At 39.0% G+C, this 17404-nt stretch overlaps 1 protein-coding gene and 1 long non-coding RNA gene across 6 annotated transcripts in view; one reads left to right on the plus strand and one right to left on the minus strand.

Moving 5' to 3' along the window:
- LOC110062389 (deubiquitinase DESI2-like) overlaps positions 1–2835 on the plus strand; it is a 20000-nt gene extending 17165 nt beyond the window's left edge. For 2 of the 4 annotated variants that reach the window (XM_020769273.2, XM_020769271.2), the window contains one exon: positions 260–2835. In XM_020769273.2, the coding sequence (XP_020624932.2) occupies positions 260–478 (219 nt within the window). In that variant the 3' untranslated portion in view covers positions 479–2835. The remainder of the gene's footprint in view (positions 1–259) is intronic. The other 2 variants (XM_020769272.2, XM_020769274.2) reach the window with 1 other exon arrangement.
- A 6345-nt stretch (positions 2836–9180) lies between these two features.
- LOC149111066 (uncharacterized) lies at positions 9181–16765 on the minus strand. 2 transcript variants are annotated; one of them, XR_016207919.1, is made up of 5 exons: positions 16227–16764; positions 15941–15989; positions 11610–13212; positions 11296–11352; positions 9181–10633 (listed from the first exon to the last, which is right to left on the minus strand). It is a non-coding gene; the product is annotated as an uncharacterized LOC149111066 (long non-coding RNA). The 2 variants fall into 2 exon arrangements; XR_016207918.1 differs by having other exon boundaries at positions 11610–15989; positions 16227–16765.
- Between the last annotated feature and the right edge of the window lie 639 nt (positions 16766–17404).

The raw sequence follows: 17404 nt of genomic DNA on the forward strand, positions 1-17404 counted from the left end.
ATAAACACCACTCTCAAATAAGCACTGCCCTCGAATAAACGCCACATTTGAGGTGTGAAAAATTCAGTAAGTGTTGCGGTGCTTATTCAAGTAAATTCGGTATATGTCAACTGTGTGAGTGAACTGACAGACACCATAATTATCATTGACCTATAGAAAATTAACCTCTATTAATTGCCTTGTGAGAAAGATAGTCCTTTAAGCTCTACTTACAGTTCTTTTTTTAATCAGTATACATAATTGTGTAATTTTCTTATAGACTGCACTGGGTCAGATGAAGATGATCAACCAAGGACTAAGACTAAACACAGATGACAAGTACTCCATTCTTCATAGCCGTATGAGCATCTTCTGCAGCAGTACCAGAATTAGCTTTGGTATCTTACGGCAGCAATTATTTGTCTGGAAGAAGGGACTCTGTCTAAGGTTCCTAAAGCAGAAAAAGATACCAAGTTGTCTCCATCAATTAAGAAATTAGTCATATTTATTACAAATTAAAAAGTCAATTTCGGGGGGTGGGGGATTTTGGAACTTCAGATTTATTGTGTGGTCATTCATTTTGACTGGGTTTGGGGTTTTTCCTTGAACTTTCTGGGTTTTTTCTTGTTGGTATCCTTTGCAATGTGTGCTATAAACAGCAATTTTTACATCTGACAGTTGGTTATGCTCAGATGGTAGATCATGTACTTTAGCAAGATCAAGTATTATTCATACTTAGGGATGGACCATTTGACTTTTAAAGGGGTGTGTGGGTGATTTGATATCTAGGTATGATTTTTTTATCCTTTTAACGCATTAGGGAGTTTTTTTCTCGGGATGTGTGTATCCATGATATTTTTTCGTCATGTAACATGCTTTTTTTCTGGCTCTCTGATCATGAACATGCAGTGGTTGACAGCACATGAATTTTTTTGGGTACAAGAATCCTTGTAGGATATTTTTTTTGTAAATCACCCAACCTCTCCCTCAAAGTCAAATGGTCCATCCCTTAGCTGTTTCTTGATGCAATTCAAAAGGTGGGCTTCTGGTTGGTGAATTAGTGATTATGATTCTTTTATTTCTCATATTGTGTTTTGATCCAGGCCATTTTAGGCTGTTTTGCCAGTTTTTTTTCCAAAGTTCTCCCTCCCAGTATTTGCAAATATTATTATTTATTGAATGCTTATTCACTAATAATTCCATGGAAATGGAAGGCACTTAATTGCCAATGAACAGCCTGTTTACTGGCTATTTGAATGAATCGTCTGAGTTTTGAAAGAACCAATTGCATGGCCTGTAGGGTTGTTCAGGCTAATTTGCCTGTCTGTCTGTAAAAGTATTTTAAGAGGATTGAATGTTAGAACCGTAAATATTTCTCTGATAAAGATAAAAGGAACTCAATAGTTAGCTGGTTAATTAGAGATGTATCTGTGTACTTTGAAGCCATGCAAGGTATTCTTGTCCCATCGATGTTGAAAACAGTTTGTCACTAATTTTCTAGACTAGTCTTGGAAGTGATAATTAACATTCAAAAAGACACATCACATTGGGGAGAAAGTTGGTAACACAAGAGGCAGTGGGGTATTTTTAACAAACTTTAAGGCGTTAAAAAAGTTATGAAACAGTGTTGAGTGTTTAAAATATCTTCTCAGTTGAAACTTAAACAAAAGAGAATAACTGAGAACTATAGTGAGTTCTTATTAGTAATAATTGTTCTCTGCTAATGCGGTCATCATCCTCCTGTGCCATCACACGTGCGCTATGATTTTTTTGTTTAATCTCAATGAATTATTATTATGTTTGGGATGTATGCTAGTGTGCAATACCACCACACAGCAATGCGTGGTTCCAGAAAATATCCATACCCACCCCAAGGAGGGTTATTGGAAATTCCATCAGAAAGAATGAACCAATCCTGGAATTTAAATAGGGATGTGGGGTTCAAACCAAAAAACCCTCCATGGAAATGGTATGGAACAACATAATTTCAATTTCTGCCTTCAGCACCTATTTAGTTAATTTGGTGGCATTTTAAAAGGCATGAAGTGTTAAATATTTTGGAACATTTTGAGTTGATTTAGCATTTCTCCTTTTTAACTAATTGCTTGGGGCAAGCCTAGTTCTTAATAATTCTCTGAGGGTTTCATTGTTGTTGTTTGGTTTTTGGTGCATGGGCCCATGCTTGCAGACAGTAAGTGTTAACCTGTTTAATTGATTGATGCCTTTTACAGTTTGTTACTATGCAAATGGGATGTGCAGCCAAATATACTTCAGACTCAGTCTAATGACCTGCAAATCAAGCAAATTTTTCACGAAGCAAAGAAAATGTTTGCTTGGCTGAAATTAAGTGAAGTCAAAAAATTGCCTTAAGCTTTAGATCACAAGAATGTGAGGCGATTATGAAAATGTATACTTACCAGAGTTTTTTGTGGTCGCTGAAACAACAGATAATCAAAAGAAAGCCAATGTTTTATTGACAAGTTGAGGTGTAGAGATATTTGTTCATTATCTATTTCATCGAGATTCCCAAATATTTGGATGACTCAGGTGACTGAAAGCAGCTGAGAGTCACGTTTTTTGAGCAAAATAATAATAATAAATAATTATATTATTATTAGCAAATCCAGCTAAGTTGGTTCTTCTATGCTCATATATGCTAGAATAAATGCGAACTTACAGTAAAAAAATTAAAATTATACAGTCATGCTAAAAAATCTAAAGAGTTAAACATTAAATTAAAAGTCTTTCTTCTGCTTTTTCTTTAAAATATGTTTTGTCATGGCGATTGTACTCGTGTATATTATTCCAAGATCTAAGTGAGGCAGGCAAGGAATTAAAGGACTTTGAGGTGCAGAATTTGAAAGTTCAAGGTGTTGAGTCCAATTTGGTTGCTGGAGCGGGGAGTTCGTGCGGGTACATGCTGCTGTAATCTCGGGTGTTGAGGCCAGTGACTGCAGTACATGTAGATTGAGTTGAACGCTGATTTTACCATATGAAAGTTTCGTCTCTCAGCAATTGGAAATCAACCCAGTTTTAAGATGTTACACGTACACCTCTACAAATTTGCTTTTGTTTTCTGAATACTTTTCTTCTTTTGGTTTTGACCAAATTGCAACCCTTATCTTAGATTTAATTAATACATTACATAATCGTGAGTGTACTACAGCTGGTTGGCATTCCGATTTCCTCTGACCTCTGCGGCTGAACAACTTTTCTAAAGTTCTTGCTGATGGTAAAATCTGTCTTAGTGATTACAGCAAAATAAAAACTCGGACGCACTCTGGGATAAACTATGACTTGTGGATACTTTTATTACAAACTGAATATGGAGAACTTGAAAAGAGCTTTCAAGACTGTGTATCTGGACATGCAGGAAGCTGTCTTGGTTTTCACAGAGTTATGGAAACAAGGTGTTTCTTGTAAATACTTGAGGGGAATGTTAGAATGTTAGCACCCAATCGAGTTCGCCCACCAAGTTCGTCCTTAAACACTTGTTGATAAATGTCTGCAATTTCTTGATCAGTAGTTTTGTCGATCTCCAGGTTTCCGAACCATACGGAAGGGCAGACTTCACCTTCGTATTGAAAATCCTGAGCTTTGTTTGCAATCTAATACGTTTTTCCTTCCACCATCGAGAATGTCGATTGCGCTTTTCTTATCCTGGTTGTTATGTCCTTGTCAGTTCCGCCAGTTTCATTGATGATTCTTCCCAAAAACGTGAACTCGAACGCTCTTTCAACAGCTTCCCCATGAAGTTCCAATGATTCTTGTTGTTTCACGCCAATCCGCATCTCCTTTGTTTTCTGGATGTTGATTTTGAGCCCTACCCGACCAGCAGTCTCTTGTCATCTTTCTCCTTTCACTTTCATATCAGCCAGTCGGTGTGTTAGTAAGCAAAGATCGTCAGCATAGTCCAAGTCTTGCAAGAGTTGGGTCAGAAACCACTGGAGTCCCAAACGTTTACTCTCGTATGCGTTCTTTGACACCCAGTCAAGTACCACAAGGAACAACAACGGCGAAAGAAGGCATCCCTGTCTCACACCGGTCTTGACCTTGATGGGTGGGCTCGGTCATAGTTCTTCTATGAAGCACTTGGGAATTAAATCCCTGATACTGAACCTTAAGCATATTGATGATTTTATTAGGCATACCGTAATGACGAAGAATCCTCCACAAAGCCTTCCTATCCAGAGAATCAAAGGCTTTCTCAAAATCCACGAATAACAAGTACGGGGGGGATTACCACTTGATTGTTTGTTCTACAACAATCCTCAGTGTGGCAATTTGATCGATGCAAGAACGATCCTTTCTAAATCCCGCCTGCTCGTCTCTCAGGGCTTCGTCAACAGCTACCTTCATTCCGTTCAGTTTGACCAGGATTAAGACTTTGCTGGGTATCGAGAGCACCATTATTCCCCTCCAGTTACCACACAAACTAAGGTCGCCTTTTTTTGCCAGCCTTACTAGAAGACCTCTCTTCCGGTTGTCTGGAATCTCTTCTTTCTCCCATACGAAATTTAAAATTCTATGCAGTGCTTCCACAGTTCAAAGACCTCCCTCCTTCAGTGCTTCAGGAGGGATGTTATCCACCCCTGGAGCTTTGGCATTCTTCAGTTGAGTGAGGGTTGTTCTAATTTTTCCTCTGGAAATAGGTCCTGTGTGCCACCTCGGTTTCCCAAAATTGATTCCACCTAGCTTTGCTGGCTCCCAAGATTTCCAACCTATAACGCCTCACTTCTGCGGCCAGTTGCGCCAACTTTCCAGACTCGTATAGGGTTCGCACATTCCATTGCCCTATCCAGGTTTTGAGTTTCGGAGAGAACAACTTCATCCGCGGGATTCGCTTCATTCTCGTTCTCACCTTATGGTCATGCTTCGGTTTTAAAGATCCCTGCTCGATCTCTACTTGTAAAAGAGACCCGGCAAAGTTTTCCATAGTTTCGATTTCAGTGACCCGATAAATCCACCACGTAGGGGGTTAGCCTTCGCAGCTTCACCAGAGCTCCCTAATACCCCTATACCCTGATGCCCTAATACCCTGATACCATAATACCATAATACCCTAATACCCTAATGCCCTAATACCCTAATGCCCTAATACCCTAATGCCCTAATACCCTAATGCCCTAATGCCCTAATACCATAATACCTTAATACCTTAATACCCGAATGCTCTAATATCCTAATGCCCTAATACCGTAATACCCTTGTACCCTAGTAGTCCGAGTACCCTAACAGGAAAAGTATTGCAGTCGAGCAACTTTCCTCACTTCAGACGGCATCAAATGTGTAAGAAAAAAAAATTATACCTGCAAAACCCATATCAGACTGTAGAAAGTGAAAATTAGGAAACATGTTTTGTATCCGAACTTCTAATTTGGCGCCAACGGCTGGCAACTCGCCAGGTAGGATGATAGTTGTCTTATTCTGAACAAAAGATGTAGTTCCTTATTAAATTAAAGTCAGAATTCTCGAGTTAACTACTATATGAAGCCAAAGCAACTTTAGCATACTCTTTTTTAAAAAGGAAATTGCATAAGCAATCTATTTAACAAATAGATTCCGTTTTGCCGTGCGTCTGTTCAGTAATAAATCACAGATGACGTCAAAATGTGGTAAGAACAAATAAGTTGCACACGAGGTGATAGCCGAGTGTGTCACTGATGCTCTTACCACATTTTGACGTCTTCTGTGATCTTTTACTGAACAGACGCACGGCAACATGGAATTTATTTGTTTTATAGAATAACGAAACAAACTTCTACAGATACAGCTTTTTTATTTCAAAATCTTTCAACATAACTCGAAAGCCGGTCTCTGCCCACTTTGGCGAACACGAAAAAACCATTTGACGTAATCTATTGTCTATACAAAATGAAGCAATCTCATTGGTTGCTATGCGTAGCAAAGAATTGTGATTGGTCCGGAAAAATCACGCCACTGTCAAACTTGACTCGAGCTTCGCCTCTCGTGGAATGAAAACTTACAGCGGAAGCAGAATTGAACTGCGAAATCTACAAATCTTAACGAAAATGCTGGAAAAGACAAGTCAGTTCTTGTCATCGGAGCAGCCCTGTGAGCCGAAAAATTTGGACTTTGCCTTGAATATTGCAGGAGTTGAAAAATACGCTCGGAAAACTTGCGGTTCCGGTCAATCTGGAGGCCATTCGATTCGAGTTTTGAATGAAAGAAGCGTTAGCAACGGTGGAAATCTGTGTCCTCTGTGGTTGGTGATTTTCAAATCAGTTTGAAATAGTGTCGGAGATACCGTTTAGCTGCGATACAGTTGGCCGTGAGCTGTAGTGAGCTATACTTTGCTCACTGCTGTGCCCTGAAACGGACTGGAACATTCGCATCGGAAAACAAGGTTATGTGTTTATTTAAGGTTACCGTATACCTTCAGGGGTGTCTCACGTCCAAGCGATGTAGCGCGTTCGGTTTAAGCTGTAGATACCTAAACCCCTATATCAAATTAAAGCTTATAGAGCTGGCTATCAAACCATACCAAAAATTTTGAAATAAAATGAAGTGCCGATTTTTTCACGGCCACTAAATGCGAGCGTCCTAATCGCCTTTTGGAAGCTACAAGTCAAAGCGAATTTTGTTTTTCGCCAATTTATTTTTTTCCCCGGTTTCAGGACAAAAAGCGCTAAAAAAGCGTGTCTGCGTTTTGCCACATTCAATTGCAGTAAAAAGTTACAGAACATTTTCAAAATAGGACTTAAAAAATGTGAAGTGATCGTACAAAAATTGCTCTCGGAGAAAAATATTTCGAAATAAACAATTCGCAGACACGTTTTTGTTTTTTATATGTTAATCTAGCTACTGTCCAAATTTGAGGGCAATCAAACAAATCCCCTTTGAGTTGTAACTCTTTAAAGTGTCTGCTTCAAGCGAAAAAATTTATTCGAGAAAACAGCGCTAAGAAAAATCTCTTGCTTCGCAAACAAACTCCGCCCACAAACGCCTTCAACTGGGTTCTCAGATCACTGAGCCAATCAGCGCTTGGAAAATTTACTACCATTAACTCGCGGTGAAATTTACGCGTGAATCTCGAAAAAACCCTTGAGTTTCGCAATGCGCTCAAGGCGGAGAGATAATTTTTCTGTAGCTCGGTTTTTCTTGAAGCTGGTCTGGCAAAATGGGGAAGACGAAAAAGGATACGAACGCTAGAGTGGCTGGGCGACGAGAACAAACTGAACAAAAGAAAGCGCGGCGGAGCAAATGTGCATGGATAATATTCCAATGGATCTCAATGAGTTGGGCGATTCATCGGTATCGGACTCAACAAAAGAGTCAATGTACACGTCGCTGTTATAGCTGTCGAGTTCCCAAACCTTTACAGAATCTTTCTCTACTCTTGACTCGATCTTTTTGCCTGCTTGATACGATAGCTATAGCTTCATCCGCGAGGCCAACTTTCGCTTCTTCACTCATTGATGTGTTTTCATTCGTTCTTCGCTTTTTCGAACTGGTAAACAGAGTTTTCCGTGGTCCATGTTTACTTATAACTTAATAGAATTACATCTAATACGAAAAATGCTTGGATCTGAGTAGCCAGCCAATTCGTGGTATCCATATATTCCCGCGAAAGTAGTCTCGGTTGATTGCGTACACGTTATAGGGCTGTCAATCAAGAGGGAACTTTTACTTCCGGCCGTAACGTAAAACCTCCATTTCTCCGCCAATATTGAGTTTTTTTCAATTTTGTTTTCAGAAATTAGAGATTACTCTTCGACCATTACTTTGAACCAAAAATCCAAATTTGAAGAAAATTGCCGATCTGAAGGTATACTGTAACCTTAACTGATTTTAAGAAGTGATGTTTTGATGTGTCATTCTTGACATCAATCAGTGTTTCAAAAATTATTTTAATACTTAGAAAACTTGAATTTTTTCGATAAATTAATCTCATAAACATTTTGTTTCTTGGGTTTGTTAAATTCGAGATAAAGCAATGGTTCTCGGCTTACCAAGACCAATTTTGTGCTTGGTTTAGTCTCGCTCGACTGCTGACTGAGACTGCTCGAGTATTTTTTCTGAGTCATTTTCTAAAAAAAATACGGCTTTATCTTTCTTCTTCCTGCTTCTTGTGCCTGTTCAATGCCTCGGCAAGACTTTTTTGTTCCTCATCCTTTGCCCAATCACGTAAAATATTATCTAAATCCTCAAAAATTTTCGCCATTTTATAACACAAAGAGAAAAACTCTAAAACGATGACGTCATCGTGCGTCTGTCCTCTAAAAGATCATAGGCGAGAACCAATCAAAATGCGAGAATAACTTGCGTCATTATACTAGTAGTAATCAGAGATTATGAGAGTGCGTTCGACGCTCTCTCTTTAATATATATATATACCGTAAATAAATGATTTCACTAGCTGACTTTCAACCTTTGTCTATTGCTAAAATCAACATTTTTCAGCAACAACCGAGGTTTTATAGTCAGATATGCATAGTGTCAAAGTCCATGCCAGTGAAGAGGTCACGATTTATTAATACGTTGCGTGACGCTGCCAGTTTCTGTAGACCCTCAAGTTTCATAGAATAGTTAAATTACGTACATCATTCTAAGCTAGCATTAGCCTGCGTAGCAGTCTTTTCCGTTTCCTTTCAGGCAAGCAGAAGTTGCGCGAGGGCACGGAGACAGAGGTAACAAAAAAAATTTTGCGCTCGCCCCATGCGTTCGCGCAACTTCCCCTTGGCTCTCGCTTTCTCCCGCTTAGAGGAAACGGAAGAGACTGCTACGCAGGCTAAGCTAGCATTTGCAATCGCGTGCTCGTTTCGTGTGGTCGTTTATCGCAAACAAACTCCGTGCGACTAATTCGAGTATTTCCCCTGATGAATAAAGTAGTCTTATGGATCTTGCCTTGAGAGTACTTTTCCACCGATTCCAAACAATAAAATCTCGACTGGATAAAGACTGAGCTATCTGTCGCGACTGGAACTAATTAACAAATCAGGAGTGCTCAACGGGAAAAATTTTAAAATTGACTTGTTGTTGCTCGAAAGTATTAATTGACATCCAATAAGAGATAAATAGTTCATAATTAACAACCGTGGGAAAATAATATCCGCTCCGCACTGCCAGCTAGTAGAAGATAGCTAAATGAAGTTGCCAGCTAGGAACCGTTTGGGGGATGCTTTTTCCCAGCCAGCACAACTTAAGAAACGCTGGTTTTCCCAGCAATTTTTACATTACTTTTTGCGCCAGCCAGGAAGAGTATAAATAACTTTTTTAATTCAATTTTAATTTAATTAATTGAGTTAATTAAATTAAAATTCCGTCGAATCTAATTAATTAATCAATTAATTAATTTGACTCAGTTATAATAAATCAATTAATTAATTATAATTATTTAATCAATTATGACTAAATTAACTAGTGAACATGAAAAAACAAAAATTTTACTTACCTGAAAAAGGAAACACTACAATTATCATTGAATGGCAGTAAGATTAGGACAGTTCTCCATCCATGCAATAATTCATATAGCGGTAATTTATAGCCCTCCGCAAAACAATTGTCGCTGAATGTATCATAATTGAACTGTGTCCAAGGCCACAAAGACTACAAGAACTCATTGCTCCATTCAGCTGTTAATGAAAAATGCAAAGTAGATTGCATTTTTTCTTCCAAATGTATACAGGCTTCAATGGAGATGTAGCATGCATAAAAAAAGAGTAAAATTCAATAGAATTAGATGTTTGTTGTAAAAAAATCTATAGAAACCATTTATTTTGCCATAAAATGAGCAATACCTAGAAAATGAAAACTTACGATAAATTAATTGCTTAACTGCCACTGCTGTTTAGGGTTGTCAGCGTTTTTAGGAAACCAATACCGCAACGGACCCAGGTTCAGACTGCCTTAGTTACCTTTTGAAACTAGCAGATAATTTCAAATGTACTATAGTGGATTTTATGCTCGGATCTGTTCAATACCTAGAGTTAGCTCTACTAATTTACAAATTGTAATTGAATTTTTCCTCTCAGTCCATAATGGGAGGAACAAGGGCTGGAAATGAACCTCGAGCTCACACATTCCAGTTTTTAAACTGCTCTGGTGTACCTGCCCCCTTCAAACTTAACGACATAACTTTTTGACAGCCCCGAGTATATCTTTAAGTATTGGTGGCACTTATGAGAAATCGTACCTGTTCCTCAGAATCTATAATCCAGACTGTATTAATAACCCCTTGCTAGCTACAAATAGAAAAACTCAACATTGAGAAAAACCAGCAGACATTTTGAACTAGTTTTCATTCTCGGGCCAGAGCAATATTAATAGTTCATTCGTTTGCAAATTTTGAAAGAATTGTGAGAAAACAAAACTGCTCTGGTGCACCTGCCCCTTCAACCATAGTCCCAACTACAAGTGAATATATGAAAGATCATATATCTTCTTATAATCCCAACTGCAGCTCCGAGTCAAGTGTTGGCGGCACTTGTGAGAAATCGTACCCAGAATCTATAATCCAAAACATCCTAATCCTCGTTAGCGGATGCACTAAAGAAAGTGCATTCTTGCCCAAACAGCGTCCCTCTAGGAAGCTACAACATCATCTAACGATCTATTTTTCTAACTGACCATATGCAAAAATGGCTACCAATGCCTTCTGTTGTCTGGTCACCCTTCGTATAACGTGATCACACTAAAAAAGCAAATGGAACAAAATACTAAAAACGCTTTGGCGTTTTTTGGTTTAAAGGTTACAAAGTAGAGACTTGTTTAACGGATTATAAAGGAATAAAACGACTCTGGCCTACATAGCCTCGTTTTCACTTTTTTGATAACGTATATGTAATTGTGATCTCCAATTAGAGAAGAAGATAGCCTTAAAACTCGACACAGTGATTTATTTTGTCCTAATCTTCAAGGTAAATAGTTTTAATTCCTTTAGGGAAGTGTTTCTTCTGGGCGACATACATTTAGGCTGCTATTTTTGCATTGGATCTTTTCTACTGGAGGCTTTCGAGTTTCTGACAGAAAACTGAATCTTGCTACTGATTAATTATATCTGATTTAAACGCTACTAATTATTTAATATGCTTCACTAAACAAAACGTTTGCCAGGAAGGCACTATCTTGACCTCGAAGCCTGTAAACTGCATAATTCCAGTTTCCATTTGCATAACACTTCTTCTAACTGCTTATGTCAGATGCTCAATAATCATCACCACGTCCGACGCTAGCATTTCTACCAGAAATTAGTAATATGCAGCTGACCATATGTCTACTTATTTTCGTGAAACTGAGCTTTCCTTAGAATCTTTTTGCAGTCCTTAACGTTATTATATGAGGTGAATTACCTACCTGAATTACCTGAATTGTTGACGCAAAATGGTCTCACAGTCAACTCTCTCTTTCAACCTGTGTAAAAAGGAAAGGAACAACATTTAGCATGCGCGCGTTGATCTTTATCTTGAAAAATGGTATTGACTTTTTTGACCTTCAAAAGGAAAAATTTACAGTTTTGTACCTTTATCTTTGAAATTGCCTAATAAAACTAAAAAAAACCACTCTTTCCTTCATAAAAAAACTCGTGTCTAACTGTTAAAAAAACACCTCTATATGGACGCGAGTCCCTTTTTTGCCCTTTTCAAATTGCAGGAAAGCCTATATCATACCTGAAATGCAATTTGTTCAGCAAAACACCAACAAAGTACTCCACGTTCCACTCTAGAACCTGCGGAGAAACTTACATCATGTGAACACAATAAAATACAATCGCGAAGAACAGTCGTAAATAATAACACTTCACGTAAATGGGTATAATTGTTTAAAATAACCTATATGTAACTGCACTTCTTCTAAGTAAAATCTTTGTAAACCCTTCAATGATTAGGAAACTTTCATAAATTAAAAACACTCATACAGTTGAATAACAGACTACGATGTTCAAGGAACCTTCAGGAGAACCAAAGAGAGTTTTGAAGTATTTCTCTTAGTATAGGTACTGAATTTCTTTTTTTTTTTTTCTGCAGTTTTCGAAAACCTTGTTACAGCATTCATCTAGTTAAATAAACTGTAGGAGTTTTGGAATCCCTTGCGAGATCACAAACACTTCTCTAAAATAAGTTAAGATGTTTAGAAGAAGTTTTGGAATCCCTTGCGAGATCACAAACACTTTTCTAAAGTAAGTAAAGATGTTACGAAGTTTTGGAATCCCTTGTGATCACAAACGCTTCTCTAAAGTAAGTTAAGATGTTCGGAAGAAGTTTTGGAATCCCTTGCGAGATCACAAACACTTCTCTAAAATAAGTTAAGATGTTGAAAAGAAGTTTTGGAATTCATTGCAAGATCACAAACACTTTTCTAGAGTAGGTTAAGATGTTACGAAGTTTTGGAATCCCTTGTGAGATCACAAACACTTCTCTAAAGTAAGTTAAGATGTTTAGAAGAGGTTTTGGAATCCCTTGCGAGATCACAGACACTTTTCTAAATTAAGTTAAGATGTTACGAAGTTTTGGAATCCCTTGTGAGATCACCATCACTTCTCTAAATTAAGTTAAGTTGTTCAGAAGAAGTTTGGACTCCCTTGCGAAATCGCAAACACTTCTCTAAATAGTAAGTTAGGTTTACATGTTTCAAGCAAAATTTATCTCCATTAAGCTTACTTTATTGCATTTTGGCAGACAACACTTTTCTCCTAATTAGCTGACGTGTTTTCGCCAGTTTAGGAAAGTCTTTTGAGATCAAACACTTGTTCAAATGCCTCCGAATTTCTCGAAAAGACATCAGGATTCTGGGATAATTTGGGAAAATTACCAGCAGTCGTCTACAAGTAAAATAATCTTTTGGTGTTTCCAAACCTCCCTTCAGAGATAACAAATACTTTCGCTGCACAACCTTCCATGTGTTGGAGCCTCCAACGAGATCACTTAAAATTAGCTTACGATGAGCCGTTAAAGAGGTAACTTCATTTTTGTTGGGAGGCTCTGTCACGGGACACTTTCGGTTAGTGAGAAAGCGGTTAACTCACTTCCTGTATACCATTCAGCATGTGGTCTTTAAGCATTAAACAACCACTACATAGTTCACAAACGTTTTTTCCTCTAACGTTTTTTTTTCTCTATTAGTTAACAAAGATATGGTTAGAAGTAACTAGCTCATTAATTTTTGCAAACCCTTTTCCTCTTGCTGTGAACTGTGAGCTCGGTAGCCAATGGTGTGCCTCTCATGTTTCCTTCAACACCGCGATTGTTCGAGGCGGCATCATTTCATGATTCCCTACAGAAACAAAGAATGCTCCAAAGAGGCCAGTTCAAACGGAGTCGCAAAATATGGAAAGCTAGAGTCTCTTTTTCTGTAAAGCCTTTTTTATAGAACATCACATTGAAATTACGTAAACGCATTGAGACTGATATTACGATCAAAACGTCTTTATTTTAAGGGCAATTAATAGCAAGTTTGATACTGATTGTGCTGCCTAACAAGAACAAAATGCTCTGTTATGAGGAGGAATTTTAAGTAGAGTGGAACCGTCTGACTGTGCTATAGGTATGGGTCGCACTTGGGAAATCTTTGGCAGAATTTGTTTACTTTGCGGTGGAAATCTGTCATCGCGGGCCTTTGCCTAGAGCGACCGCAGGTTTTTCGCTTTGGCAAAAACTTTGCGAATCGGCAAAACATCAAAGACGCCGTAGTGCTTGGGTGGGGCAGGCAGATTTTCGAAAAGTCGAGCCAAACAATGGGAATCACAGCGGTAACTGTGAACGCTTGTCAGCGTAACATAAAAAACGAGGTTTTCGAGCTTTTTACGGCGACAGCATGGAATACCTGCAGTATGCTCCCGTCTACAATGATATGACTGGAAGGGGAACGCAACCGAGCACTTCACATGCGAGCATTGCGCAGGAAAGCGCTCTACCGACCAGATCCATGCAAGCAAGCGCTTCACAAACGTCGTCATCTTCGTCTTCCCAATCGTCTCCTGATCCTGAACCCGTAGATACTGGAAAACGATCTTATGTAAGATGGTCAGATGACGAAGAGAAAATGCTATTCAACCTGTGAGCCGAGAATTTCGATCGCATCAACAGCAGTCAAGCCCGCAAAGCTTGGGATGACATTGCCAAGCAAATAAATTTGAAATTTGGTACTGACAATTATCTCCCACTAGTGCGACCCTCCGTTTCTGTCTAAAAGTTTTCCTTTCCCGTTGCGGTTTCAAATTTTTGTGGTTTTTTAGCCGGCAAAGATGAAAACTTTTCCCAAGTGGTCAAGGGCGTGGTTTCCGGACTTTCCGCTGTTATCTACATGTCGCTTAGCAGAGTTCGACACCCCTATCATTTGCTAATAATTTCTTTAGGCTCACTTCGGTATTGCAAAATATGTTTTAAGCTCTCTAAATATTGGCTCTGGAGGGACAAAATTTGAAATGTTCCGTGAACATGTTACTTACGCCGGGCCTGGCTGAATGATTAAGTCGATTAGATCTGTTTGCCAGTACAGAAAATGTAGCTTCTTGACAGGTCTAATTACCTCATTGATTGATTTGTTGCAGGCTTAACACAAACGGCGGATAGGCACATCAAAAATATAAGTCTACAGGCTACCCTGTCCCGCCCCGATCGTTTCACTCTCCGAATTATTCTGTTTCGCGCTCGCCAAATTTTTTTTCTGTCCTCGCCGGGAGCCTTTTCGAAGGCTAAAAGTGTTTTTTTTTTCTTCATCTTAACTTCACCTTCATCTCAAGTCGACCCATATGTTTCATAAACATTTGCAAGACCACAGCACCTACCCTAATTCAAAATTTGGACATTTTTTAGCGCCCTTCGTTCGTACTAGTATGAAAGTTAACCCGGTATCATGTTAATCAAACATGCTTCAGTTATTTCGTATTTAGGAAGGAGTGGCCTGAGAGAGTGTTTTTTCGAGGCAAGGTCATCATATCTGGTCATCGGTGGGCAACCATATTTTCGCGCCAGTGTTAAATAAATTAAATTTCAACTCGTGCGTGTTGGCGGAACGAGAAGACTTCTCGCAGTTACACTTGTTCCGCTTCAAGAAAGAGTCGACTTATGGCAAGCCTAAAAAAATGAACTGTTATTCTGGCGTCACGCGCCGCTGAAGAAACTATGGCACACGCGATAAAATTTCGCAGCTTTGCATCGCGATACAGTTCTTTCGGTATTTGCGTCAAAATTGCACGAAAATACAAACGCCAAAAAATTGCATCGTTTGTAACCCTGGAAATCCATGTTACCTTTTTCTTAAAACAAGCTTTGTGAATGTAGAAACAACGGAATGTTAAGCTACGTATAAAACCTTGTTTGTCTCCTTGCTTGGGACGCGTTCAAGCCGAACTCATACAAATAAAATATACATACGTATATTCGCGCGCGCTATTAAACTAAGAATAACCTGATTGGAAATCATAGAAATGAAGCACGAAAGTCGCTCACAGAATTCCACCCTTGAGACTTCAAGACGTAAATTTCGTAGCAAAACATCAGGGACACCCAAGGGAACGGTGGAATATCTTTTCGGAAGAAGTGTAAAATCAAAGGAAACAACAGCTCATAAGTTCAGATAATATTTCGTTCTCTTAAAGTTTCTGCCACATTACCATTATTCTAAAAATTCCGAGCAGAACGAACTGTTCCATTTTCCATAAATATAGCAGTATCATAAATATAACAGTATCAATAGCCCAAAAACGATATAGCGAAAAACAAAACAACTACAATCCGCGACTTTTGCTTAAATGTCCTGGTCTGTCTGTCTGTCGATGTATGGTAAGCACACACTCAGATGAAATGTTCGCGATATGATGAGAATACTTGTGCCTAGAATTTGATTTAAATTTAAATACTAAGTGTATATAAGCTTATTAGCTATACAAGTAAACATGTTACATCTAAAGTAGACGGCGCACATACGCATTTGTCAAAGACGATACTATTCCCGGTACTATTGCACGAAAGACATACAACAGCTCACAAGACTGAGATACCTCAGTAAATGGTCTTTAGCTGCGTTACACGAAACGATTCTGACGATTGCTGAAACAAAATTGTAAACATCTGAATAAGTAAATCAAGAATTTTCGACATGTGTTAAACAACAAAGAAGATCTGGTTGTCTAAACGGAAAGCACACCAAGAAGATAATGCCCGGGGATAATGCACATAAAATTAATTGTTATCCAACTTGGTCAGAACAATAACGACAAATACAGAATAGTAGAGTAGGTCTGAAACTACACAGCTAACAGACAAGAGAAAGCACAGGAAACTTACCTTGTTGAAATAAAATCAACTCTCTTATTAAGAAACCGTTCCCGACTCTGTAGAGCGCTGTAGCCAAAAGCTTTGGCTGGGACGTGACCGCGCCTGCAATAGCAACGTTTACGCTTTCAAAGTCGACAGCTCAGCTGTCACACAGGGGTCATATAACTGCTGTGTAATATGACGCAGCGCATGCCTGGATAGACGAATCCTAAGTGATCATATCACTAGGCGGCACCCTGAGTCCATTCTTCGCGCGAAATGCCTTCGGTTGATGAGTGCATGCTAATTTCCCGGGGCTAATTTTCCAGAGTGGCGGCTGTTAATGGAGCTAGACTACCAGGGAAAACCTCACATTAAAATTTACCAGCTAGATTCATGCCAAAAATGCGCATTTTCCAGCTAGGATAAGCTTCCGAGTATAAACCAGTAAGCAAGCAATTGTTTTGAAGCGGGCTTCCCAGCAAGTTCCATGCCAAAGCTTAAGAATCCCAGCCAGCGCACTAAGCCCTGAGGAGCGGATATTTTGTATATCGGCTCCGGTGAGCACTCCTGACAAATGCAATCAAAATGTAGCTGTTCCCACGGTTATCATCCCAAAGCCAGGTCGTTTTAATAAACAAGGACAATTCCCTCAGATTTCGATAAATGCTACCGTCGAAGCGTTTAGATTCGCCAAAATCTAACGCTGAGAGCACATAATAACGAAGCGTACGGCGACTGAATGGAAAGAATTCACAGAAAGATCCATCGGAAAGATGAGCTCGCATGGCCTGCTCACATACTCACATACTCACATGTTCGCCACATGTCTTATCACGTGTCAGCATTAAACGGTACCAGTTTACCGACCGTGACATGCCCCTGCAAAACTCAAGCGGGGTGGCCATTTTGGTGTCCTTACAGGAATGTGTTTTTTTCGGCCTATAACCGTGCACAGAGAAACCAACTCTGAAAAGCCAGAGGTCAAAATTAGGTTTGCGTTCCACTTCGTCCAACGCGATAAAGGGTTTTATTAGTGGTGGTGCAGATTATGCAAACGATGTCCTTCCATAATCTGTGAACGTTTTGGAGTAATTCCGCTGAGCAGTAGATAAAGCTCCTCAAATCACTGTATTAGTCATTTTTATTGCAGGCACGTGTATCATTTTACATTACTAGGTGTTGCTGCGAATGTTGCACTATAAATG

Source organism: Orbicella faveolata, unplaced genomic scaffold (assembly GCF_042242905.1).
Source record: "Orbicella faveolata isolate gen_17 unplaced genomic scaffold, um_ofav_v1 contig_24, whole genome shotgun sequence".
In the NCBI taxonomy this organism is placed as follows: domain Eukaryota; kingdom Metazoa; phylum Cnidaria; class Anthozoa; order Scleractinia; family Merulinidae; genus Orbicella; species Orbicella faveolata.